A 17590-nucleotide genomic window follows, 5' to 3' on the forward strand; every position below is an offset into this window, starting at 1 on the left:
TTATGATACCACAGATTGGGAATGGAGTGACCGCCCTCAGGCTATTAAATAATAAGTTTAATTGTAGAATGTTACTTTGTAAATGTTACTTTAAATGTAAAACATATTTTTGATGAAAAAAAAGCCCGCTGAGTTTGTTGAGCCCATTCTTCTCAGGCCTGAGTCATTCATTTTGGAATGGGTGGCTTTTTGACTTTGAATAAGTGATTTCACATCCTATTTTCAATAAAAATATTTGAATTTGAATATACAAATTAAATTTGTAACCAAAATTAATGCCGATGCTGGACTCAAATCTTCCATAGAGCTCTGAGCATAGATACGGACATTTTGTTTGTTAAAATGTTGCTCAATTGTAAAATTTTGTTTATTGATAATTGTAACAGTATTTATGGCCAGGCTAAGTATTTATATTAGTTTAAAAATTTCAGTTGTTTGTAATTATTACTGTTTCGGTATATTTGTATAAAAGTCAGGAATGAAACTAATTGGGTGAACTGGTGACAGTGAATTTTTGAGCTTAATTCTTAAAACGTCTGTTGTGTACGAGATCCTGCACCCATGACCCAACTATGTCTCAAGCGCATGAAACCTACCACCAACTGTCGTTGACAAATCAATCAAATGGTGGTGGTATCCAAGATTAGGTTGTCACTTGTCAGATTTAAAAGTATGCTAACAGCTGAGAGTAAGGCAAACACCTGTCAAAACATACGAAACGAAGTATACATAATATTATAGTAGAAAAAAAAAGTACATCTTAATACCATATTAACTAATAAAAATAATAATTTTGCTAACATTAGATACTGTTTCGTCGACATTAGATTCGTCAGAATAAAAAAAAACCTGGAAAATCGGAAAAAGTTGGTTCGTTTCACTTTCGATTTCGATTCGCTATACCAGCATGGGTAATAATTTTCATAGCTTTTGCATGGAAGAAGAGGACCAACGAGCACGGGTTACAGCACGGGTTACCGGATGATGTTCATTGATCAACACCGCCTACATTTTCTTGGCTCACCCTCATTTCCAGCCCTTTTGGCGTATTGTTCCGGTTGTGCTGTCACAAGGTAGCTCACTGCACAACTTGGTTGTACGTGTAAGAATGATCCTTAAAAACCGCTCTTGGAGGAACGCCACACATCCAGATGGTGGGGATGATATCCTAATTTGTGGCGTGTCGTGCGAAGGTGGAATACGGCGGCAGGAATCAGGTCAAAGAGCTCTTCAGAACACTGCCCGTGATTAATGCGGCAGAAGACACACAATGAGCACTTGTGATCTAGCCGTTCACAGAGCACCGGATCAAATGTCAATTAAAAATCAAGTAAAATGAATCGAGCTGATACTGGGGTGCGCCAGACCAGAGATGACAACAATACTCCATGTGTGGCCGGACCTGCGCTTTGTAGAGCGCTAGTATGTGGGCCGGCTTGAAGTATTGCCGTGCTCTATTTAGTTAGCTGTGCGAAAAAAAGACAAATACACTTGATTATGCATTACGTGTTAAGACGGCTTCAGCACAAAAACGAAGTCTGCAAACTCCTCAACTGCCGAAAGTTAAAACAAAATGTTTCCTCTACAAAAGTACTTACGTCCTGTCCGATGGTATTTTAAATTTATCAACAGACATTTTTCCAATTCAAGTGGAAAATTTTGTTGCACATACGTATTGACCTTTAAAATTAACGAGATGTAAGTACTTGCGTTGATCTTATGGACCCAAGTGGTGAGCAATTCGGGTTTTTCCTCATTCCTGGCATTTAAGTTTTCTTGGTATGACTTATTTTTAGAAACTGCAGATGATTAACCGCGCGCAGGTGTACAGGTACATACATACACGCGTTGATGTACACAATATATACTACTTGTTTTTAATAAACTATTCCGTATTTAGTCCAGTACACAGGCGGTCCGTGATTTGAGTCCCGTCGGGTCACTCTCCGCGGCTGTGAACCGTTTTTAGTCAGCTTTGGGCACGGCCGTTTCGAATCGTTTCGAATTGACTTTGAATACCGATAATTCACCCTCACAATTATAAACGTTTAGCTCTGAATTAGGTTAAGATATAACTAGCACTTCAGAAATAATGCATATTAAAGTGTATGATTGACGACGTATTATACGTTGGACAGTTGTTGTACTTCAATTTTTTCAAATCACAAGTTTTTACTAAATATCATAAATTGACCTCGGTATATTTAGTTTAACCGTAAACGTTCGGCTAATTTCACTCTATATAACATAATGTTTGTTTGAAACAATGCAGAAAAGATATATCGGGTCCTTTTCTATTTTTTTTGTCATCAATTATTATTATTAAATAATTATTTCAATATTTAAACACAACTCGTCCGCCCTGCTTACCTGACCTAGCCATATGAGCTAAGACACTCAGATGAGAGATGAGAAAGCTATAGAAGGAAAGCGAATAATTTTCAAGGTTCGCGGAGTAGTGATAAACGAGACTGGGATCGTTTTTATGTAATCTAAGACGCAAAACATATGATATCATTCAAAACAATGGATATCGTTTGAAAGGTTCTTGCAGAGAACAAATTTGTGATCATTTTTTAAATCAAAGATGGTCGCCGCGTAAAATTTGTGATACACAAATGGATATCGGTTAAAAGGTTCTCTGGCTTGCAGAGAACAAATTTGTGATCATTTTTTTAAATCAAAGATGGTCGCCGCGTAAAATTAGTGATCCACAAATAGATATCGGTTAAAAGGTTCTCTGGCTTGCAGAGAACAAATTTGTGATCACTTTTGAAATCAAAGATGGTCGCCGCGTATAATTAGTGATCCACAAATGGATATCGATTAAAGGGTTCTCTGGCTTGCGGAGAACTAAGTGTGGTCATTCAATCCAAGATGGTCGCCGCTTATATTATGATTTCAACAATATGGTTATCGTTTAAGATGTACTCTAGCTTGCAAAGCACAAAGTTGTGGTCATTTGTTCTTATTTTATTTTAAGTATATTTTAATAATTCATATTTTTTTAATAGACGAATAATGTAAGCACGAAAATTTGTTTTCAATTGGTTTAATTAAGAAATTAATATTTAATTTGATATTAATATCAAAATGACCACATTAACAACATTCTAATAAATAATGTTAATTGTGTAAATAATTAATAATATAATTTAGAAACATTTTTAACTTGTAATACTATTATTAATTATTACACGTGATTATTCCGACTTCACATTAATTATCTCTTTTAGTAAGCGTTAATCGATTTAAATATTAAAAGCAATTCGATTGTTTTTCTGTTTTGTATGTAATATTAACGATTAATTAATGTGGACTGTATTCCATATGTTACATCCAAAGGATATAATATATTATGTATTCTGTTACAAAACACAAAGACCCCATGATATGAGTAATGAGGATAATGACAATATTTGAGATATTTTCCGGTGTCTTCAACAATGGTTCCTGACATATTTAATGGCCGCATGACAATTTTAATGTTTCTTTTATTGACAATATTGATGTCGAGAATTAGATTCAACTAATTTTGAAATTATCTAATTATTACAATGGTATTGAAAATAGTAAACCAATTAAAAAGAAATGTTTGGAAATATTGCGAAATATAAATAACTACAACATCACAATTAATGTCAAAAATCCGAAAATAGAACAACACACTGTAATCCTTGTAATAAAAGAAAACAAATAAATAAATTGACAAAATAAAAATCAATTAAATCGACCATAAGATCATATTTGGTAGGAAGGAGAACTGACACTAAAAGAAGACATGAAACATACGGACTAAAAACTGAAATATTTGAAAAATATAAGATCATTAGAAATTAAACAAAGCTAAATCAATCATAAAAACAACAATTATAGTAGTAACTAACTCGTGGAACACAAACACAGTAACCTAAAATACAATTTTCGCAATGTATGCGTTTCGGTTTATGATTCCACTTTCCTCGATACTTTAAAATATTAATTAGAATATAAAGTAATTATAAATAATTTTAACTAACCTCTACCCATGGTGATATGTGATGAAAACAATTGAATGAGTGTTATAGATACAGTAGAAAGTGCACGACTGAGAGAACGTTGACAAACACTCCGCACACTTGGAGTAACACTGACGAGTGACGACTGAACAGTGAACAGAGAAGACTACGCTTCACGGACCATTGACAACGATTTATATGCCGGTAAGGAATCGTTTACAATGCTCGCAAATGGCAAGTTAGCAAGTTATTCAAGTATACGCTGTCGGCAATGTGTATAACCCGGTATTCTATCGAATTCCAAGGAGTTTTATTGTATGCTGTGTCTCACGGTATGCAGACGTGGTTGCTAACTATGGGCCTGATGAGAGAGCTCATGGTCGCTCAGAAGGCAACGGGGAGGTCTATGCTCGGAGATTCCCTGAAGAGATTAGAATGATTGCGAAACTGAAGTGGCTTTGGACAGGGCACCTAGTTCAACGGACATATGGCCGGTGGGACAGTAAGGTCCCCGAATGGCGACCACGTACCTAGTACCTACGTACGCAGTGTTGGTAGGATGGACACAAGATGGACCGATGATCTGGTCAAGAGCGCCGGAATACTTTGCATGAGGGCAGCACTGGCAGCCGATCGTCTTGAAGATCTTCGGGGAAGGTCTTTGTCCAGCAGTGGATGTCTTCCGGTTGATGATCATTATGATATTGTATGCATGTGGTGGTGACGTGGGAAGGGTCGTTCCTTAAAACGTGGTCGAGGGAAGCAATGTCTTTTCCATTCGTTATGCTTGTGAGCGGCCACTACTTGAAGTACCTGGCTACGGTCCGGTTATCAAAAAACTACTGATGTTATTAAGTTTGAAGTTAGATTAACAAGCATTTCTTAAAATTAGTACTTACTTTAAACGTGCGTATTGGTGTTAAAACATATACAGTATTTGTAGATTGTTGGTATTATGTATCTTATAATAACTCTTGAGTTTATTGTTCAATATTATGTTTACATTTTTTATTTTTTAACTTATCCAGATATTTTGCTGCACCACTATACGTAAATTGTATTTGAAATAATAAACTCAGTTCTACTGCTTTTGCTATTAGAAGCATTAAAAATCTTACTGATACTTATACAGAGAGATTGATTTATTTTAGTTATTTCCATAGCATTATGTTATATGACATTTTGCTATGGGGAAAGCAGCTAATATCGACATAAATTTATTTTACAAAAAGGGGTGATAATGGCCATCTATAATCTGAATTCTAGAGAATTCCAAGGAAATCACTTCAAACAAATAGGTATTCATACAAAAGCATGCCAATTCATTTGTAGAATAATATATGGATAGTTTTTAATAGAAGAAATGAATACATTCAAAATAAAGATATACATTATATTATCAACACAAGGAATAAGAATAAAATAGTTATTACAAACCAGCTTCTATGGAAGAATCCTTCCACAGGTTAAAATAATTTTAACTAATCGACTTCAAAAAGGAGGAGGTTCTCAATCCGATCGGTATTTTTGAAGTGAAACTTCTTTGGGCGCATGAGGGTAAAAATTTTACGAATGAAACGGAATAGAGCGTCACGATTGACACCGATTGAGGAAGAGCATTTCTTACTCTCGGTTGCGCGGCCGCTAGTAAGTAGAACATCTTCCCTACTAGCCTTGTATCGTGCAGGTTTAGCGCGCGGCCGCTAGTAAGTAGAACATCTTCCCTACTACCCTTGTATCGTGCAGGTTTAGTGTGCGGCCGCAAGTAAGTAGAACATCTTCCTTACTAGCCTTGTATCGGGCAGGTTTAGCGCGCGGCCGCTAGTAAGTAAAACATCTTCCCTGGATATCGAATCCGAGCTTCTCCAGGGTGCAGAGAACGTATTTGAGATCGTTTTTGATATCCAAGATGGCCGCCGCGCAAAATTACGATTTCAACAATATGGATATCCTATCCGAGGTTCTCGAGGGTGCAGAGAATGAATTTGGGATAATTTTTTAAATCCAGTGTCTATATGTGCCAATAAAGTGTCACGAAAATGCGGGACGTTTTTATCCAAGAATCGGGAGAGGGAGATTGAGACCGATTGAGATAGAGTGAGAATGGGCAAACGTAGCATGAAGCACATGGCACCGCTAATAAGTAGAACAACTTCGCTTCTAGCGTGGTATCATGCAGGTATAGCGCACGGCCGCGAGAAAGAAGAACATCTTCCCTACTAGCGTTGTATCTTGCAGGTTTATAAAAAAAAGCCCGCTGAGTTTCTTGCGCCCATTTTTCTCAGGTCTGAGGCAGTCTCTTTCGAATGGGTGGTAGTTTTTAACGTTCAATAAGTGATTTTAAATCCTTTTTTGAATAAAAATATTTGAATTTAGCACGTGGCCGCGAGTAAGTAGAACATCGAGTAATTTCTAATATTGACAAAAAACATTTGGTTTAGAGAACAGATTAGGATAATTGATATAAACGAGATTTAAAAATTAGTTGTCCAAAGAAGTTTCACTTCTGACATGTGTACTTTGTACGCACGCCATTTTTTTTTATGTATGTACACCCACACACAGATTTATGATCCGATTTACGTAATTCTTCTTTAGTTCGATGCGAAATAGATGCCATTTGGTCCCATATAAATTTCACATAGATTGTCCCAGTAGTTTTGATTTTATGAACATTTTTTATGAAGATTTTTGTTTACGTGGATGATATTATTACAGTTTGTGTACTGCTTTTTTACGAGTTTTCATTTAGTTTGATTATATATTATTATAATTATTAACCCGTTTACCGAAAAGTGGGTCTAAGTCTACCTGTCATTCATAGCTAACAAACGTTCTTCACGATATTTCAGTATTTTTTTCACAAGAACGTGAAATAGGGAACCTTTCGTAGGCCTACCCATAGCATTTGCATAATAGCTACTTAAAAAAATTACTACTTAATATATGACAATAGAGAGCAACGAAATCTTATAGTTTACCTGATTACTGACACTAAAAAATAAAAGTAAAAACTACGTTTAAGAAACCGACTTCAAAACCTCGTTGATAGGTTTTGGTCCGGCCGAACCATCGGACGCGGTCTAGTAGCGGACCTTATTCAATGGTTTTTCGTATTGTATGTACATCGCACGAATTTATTATGAGACCAAGCCTAACCTAGCCGCAGTACCAAATGCGACCATGTGTTTAGGCTATAAGTAATAAACAAAAAATTGTAACAAGGTCACGTTTTCTTAATCTTAGTTAAAATAAAAATTAAGTTAATACTTTGCATAATTAATTTTTAGGAACCGAATAAAGTCTACCGTTATTAACTACAACACAATTATAAGTAAATTAAGTTGATTATAATATAAGAATGAAAACCAGCTTTAGGTTACAACTAAAAATAAAATCTTATTTGACATTTGACTAAGCAGACATAATGATGACGCATTTAAAAAATATTATAAAGCTGAAGAGTTTGTTTGTTTGAACGCGCTAGTCTCAGGAACTTCTGGTCCGATTTGAAAAATTCTTTAGTTAAAAACACTTAGTAGTCGCGGGTACTTTAACCCTTTAACCGTTAACCTAAGGTCACTGTTCCACGCGGACGAAGTCACGGCCAGAAGTTAGCATGAAATAAATATATTATAATTGTGTCAGATTAGCTCAGTAATGTCACACTACCTTCAAGATCAAAACCAATAATGTTTGGTTCACCACAGACAAAGGCACCTCTATGGTTCCTTCACCCTACCGGCTAACCTGACCAGCATCCAGGGCCACCGAAGCCTTCAGTCCATTCAACTATATCGAACAAATATTATAATACCAAGTCGAAAAGTCTCAACCGAAGCTGACAATTGAAATATAAACAAGCCTTACATAATTAACACGTGTAGATAGATGCTGTTGCGGCTAAAAATCACCTGACAGCAGGCCAGGTTTATTGCATACATGACAACCACGTCTTATAGCCTACACACATGGTCGGATTTGGTACGGCCGGACCATCGGACGGTCCGGAGGGCGTGGGCACCTCACACCAATTGGTCCGTCGTACTCAGTGTCCGATGGTTCGGTCGGACCAAATCCGATCATGTGTTTAGACTATTACACTCGCGATACATTAGTTAATTTGTTTTAGTGTGTACACATTGCTGAAAATAGAGGTTAACAGCTCTCTGCTATGTTTTGCAACGTGTTTACAACAGTCACAGTTTTTCTAGACGTTTAAATGTCTCAGAAACGAACGTCATAAGATCGTCAAGGATAAAGATGCAGCACTAAGTGGAAGTTGTTTGGTGCAGCGAATATAGCTCAAAACGGGGATGGTACCTCTTTTACCAGGCTTAATAATTCACACTCCTCAATCAACGCAATACCTTTGATTTTTAATAATAATCTATCGCAAAGTATGTTTAAAACATTGAATGTGCATGATAGATTAATATTATAGCTAAAGCAATAACGGTCTGCGCTCCGGGAGTGCCGACAGAAATGAAAACTTGAAAATTATCGTTGAATTTCGCAAGAATTGCTTATTTATGTGGTTAAATACAATATTCATTTATTGCGCTATCGTACACAAAAATTACATTTTATATTACATAATTCAACTTACTAATTATATTTTTGTTATTATGATATTATATATAGTTTATGATTGTCATAAATTCTTTTCTTTATTACCTCCCACTACAAAAGCAAAACAAAAGACGTATTTACGTCAAAATAAGTTATTATTTTATTATAAAATTATTATAATTACCGTCTGGAATGCGCCTCATCTCAATGGGCAGCATTCATGGTCTTTTACATAGTCCGACGAGTTCATATCTGGTCGCTGATGGGTCACAGGTGATCACTTACCTTTTTTAGTAAACATTTCATTAAACTCTTCTTATGTATATATATTTACATACGTCCCGTCATTCGATTCAATCGTGTGACTCAATACAAACGTAAAGAAAAAACTGAATATATTATAATATATTTTATAATTTACCTTCAATTTGGTAGTTTTTTGTTAGAACGATTGTTATTATAACTGAATTACATTAGTATTATTATTCGTTGCTGTAGAATTGATAACATCTTGTATCCAAAGATACCAGACTTACGGCCTTACAAATATACTTGGTATAAAGTTAAAAACGAGAATAAACCAAAAATATGCAAAATGTTCACTGTATCACTGACAACACTGTCAATACAATAATAATTCTAAAGTTTTCCGAATGTCAAAGCAGCCTGGCAAATAAACGCGAGAAATGTTATACGTCTGAATAAACCAATCATAAGCAATATGTCTATTTGTAATGTGGATAAAGAATCTATGCAAAGTTTCAGGGCTTCAAAACATTTTGGAATGGAATTACACAATTAGAATGGATGCCCTTTTCTAATCGCTGTCATCTGTATTAGACAGATATGATTCGTTGGAAGAGTCCAAATCAACCGTATTTATGAAAATATAACTCAGAATAATGTAACACAGTAGCGATCCGTTTGTTTACATTCTTTATCTCATCTCGTTGTCTTTAGTATATACATATTATGTAACATTATATAAAGTTTATTTGAAAGGCCATTCAAGTTTACGGGTAAGTAATTTAAAACATGTTATTCACAACACATTGTCTGGTAGGTAAAAAATAAGAGGTTTTCGTTTTACTCTACAGATAGACTTGTACGGAGGACGCCACGAAAGATATTTTTTAAAAAGATATTTTTTTGAATTGAAATTTAATTAATTAATTATGTGTAATACAATGAGCGTGTTTACTTTGGCTAAATAATATCTAACCAGCATGGAGAGATAGTCGCTGTGAGAGCACACCTCACACCTGCGACCGACCGCCAATGCGTGGGCACTTCTGAGCAATACATGTTTAAAGCTTAAACATATTATGGTCAGATTTGGTACGGCCGGATTATCGGACGTACCGGTAGGCGCCTCGCACCCATAATTGGTTCGACTTCGTACTCGATACGGTAAGGACAGTAATAGTAATAATTTAGTGCGATGTACAATGCGACAAACCATCAAATATGGTCCGCTACCAGACCGCGTCCGATGGTCCGGCCGTACCAAATCCGATCATGTGTTTAGGCTATTATGTTGATATGAATATAGTGTGACTGGCTTGTGCAACTGACAAGACTTAGGTTTAAAGATATTTATTTCTCATTAAAAACATAATATTGACACTTACATGAGAACATAAAAATATGATGTAATAATTTATCCGCCATTCTTTACATGTTCAGTACATACATATACATTATAGTACTTATTCTTCTTCACAAAATTTATGATTACACACTCTTACAGGTCACTGTCACATAACAAACAATTTCAGACATGTGTTTTATAAAAACTTTGAAACAATATAGTCTGATAACTCACGTTAAGACGATAGCAACTAGGGTATTCTCGCACTGACGTATACGTCTTTATAGATATAAGTATTGTCTTAATTCATTTAACATCGTAAGACGATAAAAACAACTTGCACTCGTTTTGGTTTATATAATTTTCGAATCGTATATTTTCAATCATTATTAGACCTCAATATTACCTATTAATTTTAATATTGTATCGCTCAATTCCGTTTAAGCCATTCTGTGTACCGTAAACTATTTTATATCTTGATTTAGCTAGATTAAGACTAAATGAGCTTCTCTCTGACCATATTATATAAATTTTGTTGTTACGTCATCCAAGTCCTGAGGATTGAAAGACATATTGAATGTCGCCTAATAGTTGATACTTTCAGTATATACTTACAGTATACTTTATATTTTGCAATTCAATTTTAATGTTCTGACCTAAGTTAATAACCGCTCCAACCAGAACCGCAAGTATAGAACTATAATATAATATTTGACGCATTTCCTCATTTACGTACAATAAAAAACTGGACTCACAATCACGCTTAAAAATTGTCTGAAACAAAACTCTGCCTACGCTTCTATTAGGTAGAGTTTTGGTTCAGTTGTAATGAAATGAAATGAAATGAAATGAAATGAAATTTTATTTGCAGGAAACATTGTACTTAAGGTGTTAACAATATAATGGATAATCCAATATGTTTCGTCAATTGACATGCAAAATATGTTACAAAATTGTCTAAACACTAATCGTACTGTTATATTGAAACATGTATTTCGACCGTGCTTTAAATACAATGCAACAAAATGACAGTTTTCATTGAAAAACTGTCCAAATAACAACATATCCCATAAACCATTAAACCATTGTATCATTTTCTTAAAAGAAACACCAAAGGTTTCAAATTCCCTAAAACTAAAATTATACTCTATAGCTCTCTAGTTCGTAGCCATCTCGAATATGCAAGTGTTGCATGGTGTCCTTTTTATGCAAACCAATCACAACGAGTTGAGAGTATACAAAGATCATTTATGCGTCATTTTGCGTTCAGTTCTCATGGTTTCTCGCATCGACAACCCTATGAGGAACTACTGGCTGAGCTTAACATGGTCAAACTGAAGGACAGGAGATTGATGACCCATGCTTTCTCCATAGCACAATGAATCGTTATGTAAATTGTGAATTTGTACCTGCTCAGTCGTATAGTAATTAGGTCGCTTACAAGTATCCGAGAGCTAAGTTATCTAAAATGTTCTATACCCCACCATGTACTTAGATCGAATCTAGGCTTACTGTCCCAGTACAATATTATAGTAAATGGTCGCATTGAGTTGGACGTGTTTCATGACTCTTTATATAGTTTTAAACGAAAGATTTGGGAGCATTTTAGAATTTAGTTTATATTATTGTTAATAGTTTTATAAAATATAATGTCATTTAGTATTAGTATTTTTTAAGTGTTTTGACAAAGCTATGTACACCATAGTTGTTGCACACTATGATTGCACATATCAGATACGTTACTCTGTATAGTATAAAACTAATTTGTAAGGATAATACTTAGATATGTGTAATGTGGTTGTACTTAATGAATAATTAAATCCCAACTTACTCATTGAAAAAAGTATGGAAAATGATGAAATTTGAATTATTTCCAATAATCCTAATTCTTTTTTATATCTTTATAAATATGTATACAGTTTACATGACGCGACTGTTTATTTTTTCAATACTTTTCAATGAGTATTTTCAATCAATCAACTTTTCAGAAGTTTTACTTCTACCGTGTGTACACACACACACACATATATTTTTTTATTAAAAGCTCCGAGATGGTTTTTTTTCGACACCTCTAAGAAATATCGTTAATGTGTACAAAAGTTTAACAAGTTGGTGCAGTAGTTTTTGAGTTTATTGCGAACAGACAGAAGGATAGATGCGGTGAAGGATTTTGTAGGCATATTTGCTGCTTTAAAGCGTCTAGATCTAGTAAAAAAATATTTTATATGGTACTTCAAACTTGTACCACAGAGTAGGGATGGATATAATTTATGTCTTGTACAGTACCTAAGTAGATATACCAATTTAGTTTACATACATACATACATACATACATTTATCCCCCGCCTCTTTCCCGTAGGGGTAGGCAGAGACCACTTCTTTCCGCTTGGTACGATCCTTACATACTTGTTTCGCTTCGTCCACTCTCAAATTATTTTAGGGTTATATTATAGTGATAAGTGTGTTAAAATTATTCAAGTAATCATTGAAAGTCCTATTAATATAATATGACCAGGCGAAATAATTTGGAAAATAATTGCCAAAACAAATATTATAGCGCCATCTGTTAAAATATAGTGTAACTAGATGCGTTGCAAACATTGCGGCTCACCAGTCTTACCAAACCATACTATTTATTTTTAGCGCAATCGCTCTATTAGTATGTTGCTTCAATACTAGAGGGCGTTTATCGCAAGCATGATTTCGATATTTTTTAATAGAATACTGATTATAATTACTTAATACTTTTACCGCATCACTTTCAGTACAGAAAAACATGTTAAAGTAAAATGGGTTTCTCTGACAGTAAGTAAGTAGTGAACAAACTGTGACGTCCAACACGACGCGAAGTACTAACATTGTTCGTGAATTCGACCACGCGGTGCGTATTCGTTTTGTTGGGGCTACCGAGTACCGACACCGTACTCTTACAATATACTAGCGTATAGACAAACCAAGCGTGCGAGAGAGAAGAACGATCTCTAACGGAACAGCAAGATAGAAAATAATGAGAATATATTTATGAGAATATATTAACCATTTAGGCAACCAAATACACTCAAAATTCTTTACTACGCTTTCATCCGCAGTATCCTCGAGTTTGCTTGCGTTATTTGGAACCCTCAGTACGAGGTTTATATCGCTCGTATTGAAGGTATACAAAATAAGTTCTTAAGATCATTGGAATACCCGACTGGGCATATTTTTATCGATTATGCCACTGCGTTACAAAGGCACAGAATATCCCCACTAATTAACAGAAGAAATTATGTCGATCGAATTTTTCTATTTAAAATTATTAACAGTAAGCTTGACTCAGCATCCTTGTTAAATCTAATTAAATTTATAACACCGCGAATCTCCTCTCGTTCTAAGATTACATTTTATGTATCACCTTATAAAAGCAATTATGCAGGAAATACATTTGTGAGGCGCTCTTGTAGTTTGTACAATAAACATCTTACTGAAATTGATATATCTTCATTAAATATACAAAAATATAAGAAAATAGTAGGTGATATTATACTCAATTTAAAAAATTAATAATTCTAAATAATAAAATCATTGTTGTTGTGTCCTGTTTTTAACTTAACTCTTTATAACTGTTTAAATTTTCGTTTTGTACATTGTAATTTTGTAGTTTTTACTTTTGGTTCAAAATATCTATGTTGTTTTTTGTTTTGCTTTATTGTCCACTGTAAAGATAATTAGTATTTAATTTATGGAACTGTTTTGTCTTCTATTTTATGTATATTTGTAACTCACTATTGTAAAATACTGTTTTGTTCCTGAATAAACAAATAAATATGTTGTTACTGTAAACATCTTTGATTGATAAATCGTAAACAGTCAGCTTTTAGTATTAGCTCCTTAGTATTTTGAATAGCTAACGCACACATTGATAGATTAAAACTGATCACACGGTATTGATCGTCGTGGCTCGTCGTATCTGTCAGGTCGTCTATTCTCTAATATATATTTTAAGTCTATGAATGATATTTACAATCACCTTTTTAAAATTGTTTCATAAAATGTTTGCTCTCTTGGGATTTAAAGTGGATAATGAATTAAATTAATTAAAAGTGTCTAGTTTTTAAACTTTGATATTGTGTTTATCTAGGGGAGAAAGTAACCCGACGGCTTCCATACTCCATCCGTACATCAGAGATAGGGAATCACACTCTCTTACGATGTGCACTATACTTTATAATAGAAATCCAAGTTACTTTTTAATACAGAGTTATACAATTGTACATCATAATGATGTATTCATCTTTAATGACAACAGACAACACCAATACAGTCATCTTACTATTAAATATATATAAATTATGAACTTTAGAAGTAATTAAGATTTCCTATTTTTATAGTTGTAGGTGTCAAATGGTTTTAATTGGTTGGTTTTGGCATTAATTGATTGATAATTAATTTGTATTGTTCACTTAAGTATTACATGGCTAAAAATAAAATTGAATTAGGGTATCCTAAGAGCTGGCGGTTAAATATGCTCTCCATGATTTTGAAGAGCAGCAAGATAATAGTTATAGGCCTGTAGTTTGCCGGATCCGAACTGTCTCCTTTTTTTGGATCGAATGGAGAAGGGCTGACTTCCATGAGTCAGGGACTACGCCTTTGGAATAAGAGTGCCGGAATAAACGCGTTAGCACCGGCGTCAACTCAGGGGCACACGTTCTAAGCACGATTGGAGAAATGCCATCCGGCCCGCTCGACTTCCTGACGTCCAACGAAAACAGAGCTCGCCTAACAGTTTTCTGTCTGAACTGTACTTCAGCTCTGACACCGCGGGATGGTCGGCGGTGTATTTCTGTTGTCATCAAGAGTCGAGTTGGAGGCAAAAGGAGCGCATAGAAGATAGGCTTTCTCTTTTGCCGTATGGGCCAGGGTGTCATTCCTCATGTGCAATGGCGGTAGGGACGTCTGGTCGAAGTTATCAAGAGCAGCTTTTGACAACGACCAGAACTTGCGTAGTCCGGTCGGGTAACTGGAAACCGGACGATTTTGACGACGTGCTTCGATTACGCACGGGCGATTTGCCGCTTAAAAAATCTGGAGGCACGGTTATATTTCCTCTTGCCGCAACCCAAGTTTGATACGCCTGTTTTTTGCAATCAGGTGCTGCTTTAAGTTTAACTAACGCCTCGAACCAGGGCTGTGATATGGCACCGATCGGTACTACAGAGCTTGGTATAAAAATATCCATGCCCTGCAGTAGCACATCGGCTACTGCAACGGCGCAGGCACTAGGTTCATCCGAATCATCGGCATCGGATAGGCACTACACTCCTGACCAGGCAATGGTCGGACATTCCGAGAGGGGCGTCGACAGAGACCTGGTGATCGGGATGTGTAGTCAGCAGAAGATCTAATAAGGACGGCATGTGGCTATCCATATCCGGGAGCAGCGTTGACGACTCAACCAATTGGGACAGACCATACGCCAATGCGAAACTATGCACAGATCGCCCTGCGTAGTTTGTGGTACGTGATCCAAGCCATTCGGCATTGTGCCCGTTGAAATCACCCAAGACTACGATTTCAGCGGAGGGGATCTGTGCAAGCACTTTATCTAATGCCGCTTGAACGCAGCCCATGAGGTGATCCGTTTCTGCGTTACCACTATGGGACCTTTAGACACACGCATAGATCCGGACGCGGTCCGCAAAAGCTACGCGGAGCCAGAGAGTAGACAGGTCCCTACCCTCAAAATTGCCGACACGGCGACAGCAGATATCCTCCCTAACGTACACACATACCCCGGCATGAGGCAAAAAATTATGCTCAATTTTGTACCCGGGGTACGTTAAATATGACGTATCGCTAGGTCGAGTTATCTGCGGCTCCGTAAGGAAAGACAAGGCCGTCTGCGCCGTCTATAGGTGGTGGTGGACGGCGATTAAATTGGAGTCGATTCCCCTGATGTTACAAAAGTCCACATTCAGTGTGGAGCGGGGTGCCTTGTTGTTGCCAGTAATAGTCGCGCTAAAAAGGGTGTCGCCATGATCGTGACGTCTTAATATCGTCATAAACGTCAAATGTGCCGTGCAATCGTCATTGACTGTTCTAGAAATAAAAACGACATTTCATAGTTTACCTTCTTCCATTTTACTCTTCCTCCATCCTTAAGGCCGTTCCCAATATTCAGTCTATCTCCGGTTGTGGCTTGAGATCAAAATCGTAACTATCGTTGACTTCTCTGTCCCAATCAACTTATCGACGGTAACTCACCTTATCCGTACGCACTGTCTGTCAATGGGAGGCGTATAGCTTACCAGCAATAGAAGTTTGTAAGGAAATTGCAATTCACGCGTTCCAATGTAAGGCGATAAGAATGAGTTATCGGGAATATTGGGACAGCTTCAGATTATTGACAGCTATTTACTGACAGTGGAATAAAGTAATCTATCTCTATCTGTAGATAGTATATTGGGAACGGCCATTAGTGTGTTGCTAAAAAACAAATTGACGTCACAAAATAGTGGTCGGTCACGTGACATACGGATAGTACAAATATGATTTTTATTTTGAAAATATAAATAATTCTGATGTTTTTATAATAAAGTAGTATTGAATTCGTATTTTTTTAAATAAAAAAAAAACTATCAATAACATACTTTCGTAATTAAATTTTGACGGATGAACCAGACCTATTTTTTGCGTCATCACAACAGCTGTTGTTGACGTTTCAATATACCCGTAATTCACTGTCTGCTGTCACCCATAGCTGTCACGCATCTAAAAATTTGTTCCGTTTCTCACACCAAATAAGTTATCAAGTTCGTCGATTTCCACTTATTTCAGTAATACTAATAATCAGATAAGTTTTAAATACTGTTATTATTTAGTATAATGTTTGTTTAATAATCAACAATGTACTCTGTATAATGATACGCGCGCTTGGCCTTTCTATTGGTCTGTCTCAACTTAAGCTCATCATAATCTCATCTGTCATATGACTATAAATACCAAATCAAAGATTGCGCTAAGCTTGAATTCAGTTGAGTTTTACGTAAGTAAAGTCTGAGCAAAGTCTGAGTACGTATGTTGAATAGATCTCAGCCTGAGGTCCGGGCAATGCACTCTATCAACCTCGACCCACGAGCAGTACTCAACCAGTAAACCGGTTCACAGCTGGCATTCACGCTCAGGTGATCGAATCATACTTTTGACCCACGACTCGTAAGACTCTTTAACATTATATAATGATGTTTGTTATACTTTCTTGTATATCCTAAGTCCCGTAAAATTTTGTGTTTGTACTGTTTTATGGTTTATGCAGTTAAATACTTATGTTATGGTGAAGAATTTGTGAATGAACCGACCCATGCTAATACATGAATATATGTTATTTAATTGTAATTAAACAAATGACCCGCTGAGTATATAGCCCCTGTTTTTCTAGTGTTTGAGG

At 35.8% G+C, this 17590-nt stretch overlaps 1 protein-coding gene across 2 annotated transcripts in view; it reads right to left on the reverse strand.

The window, feature by feature from the left end:
• Window positions 1-17590, reverse strand: part of LOC126969259 (alpha-tocopherol transfer protein-like) — a 55444-nt gene that overhangs the window by 23529 nt on the left and 14325 nt on the right. Inside the window, exon 1 of one of the 2 annotated variants that reach the window (XM_050814633.1) lies at window positions 4020-4153. The exons of the other annotated variant lie outside the window; for it this stretch is intronic. Coding sequence (XP_050670590.1) covers window positions 4020-4029 — 10 coding nt within the window. The 5' untranslated portion in view covers window positions 4030-4153. Of the gene's footprint in view, window positions 1-4019; window positions 4154-17590 lie in introns of those variants that run through there. 2 annotated transcript variants of the gene reach the window in all.

The sequence above is a fragment of the Leptidea sinapis genome, chromosome 17, assembly GCF_905404315.1.
Source record: "Leptidea sinapis chromosome 17, ilLepSina1.1, whole genome shotgun sequence".
Classification (NCBI taxonomy): domain Eukaryota; kingdom Metazoa; phylum Arthropoda; class Insecta; order Lepidoptera; family Pieridae; genus Leptidea; species Leptidea sinapis.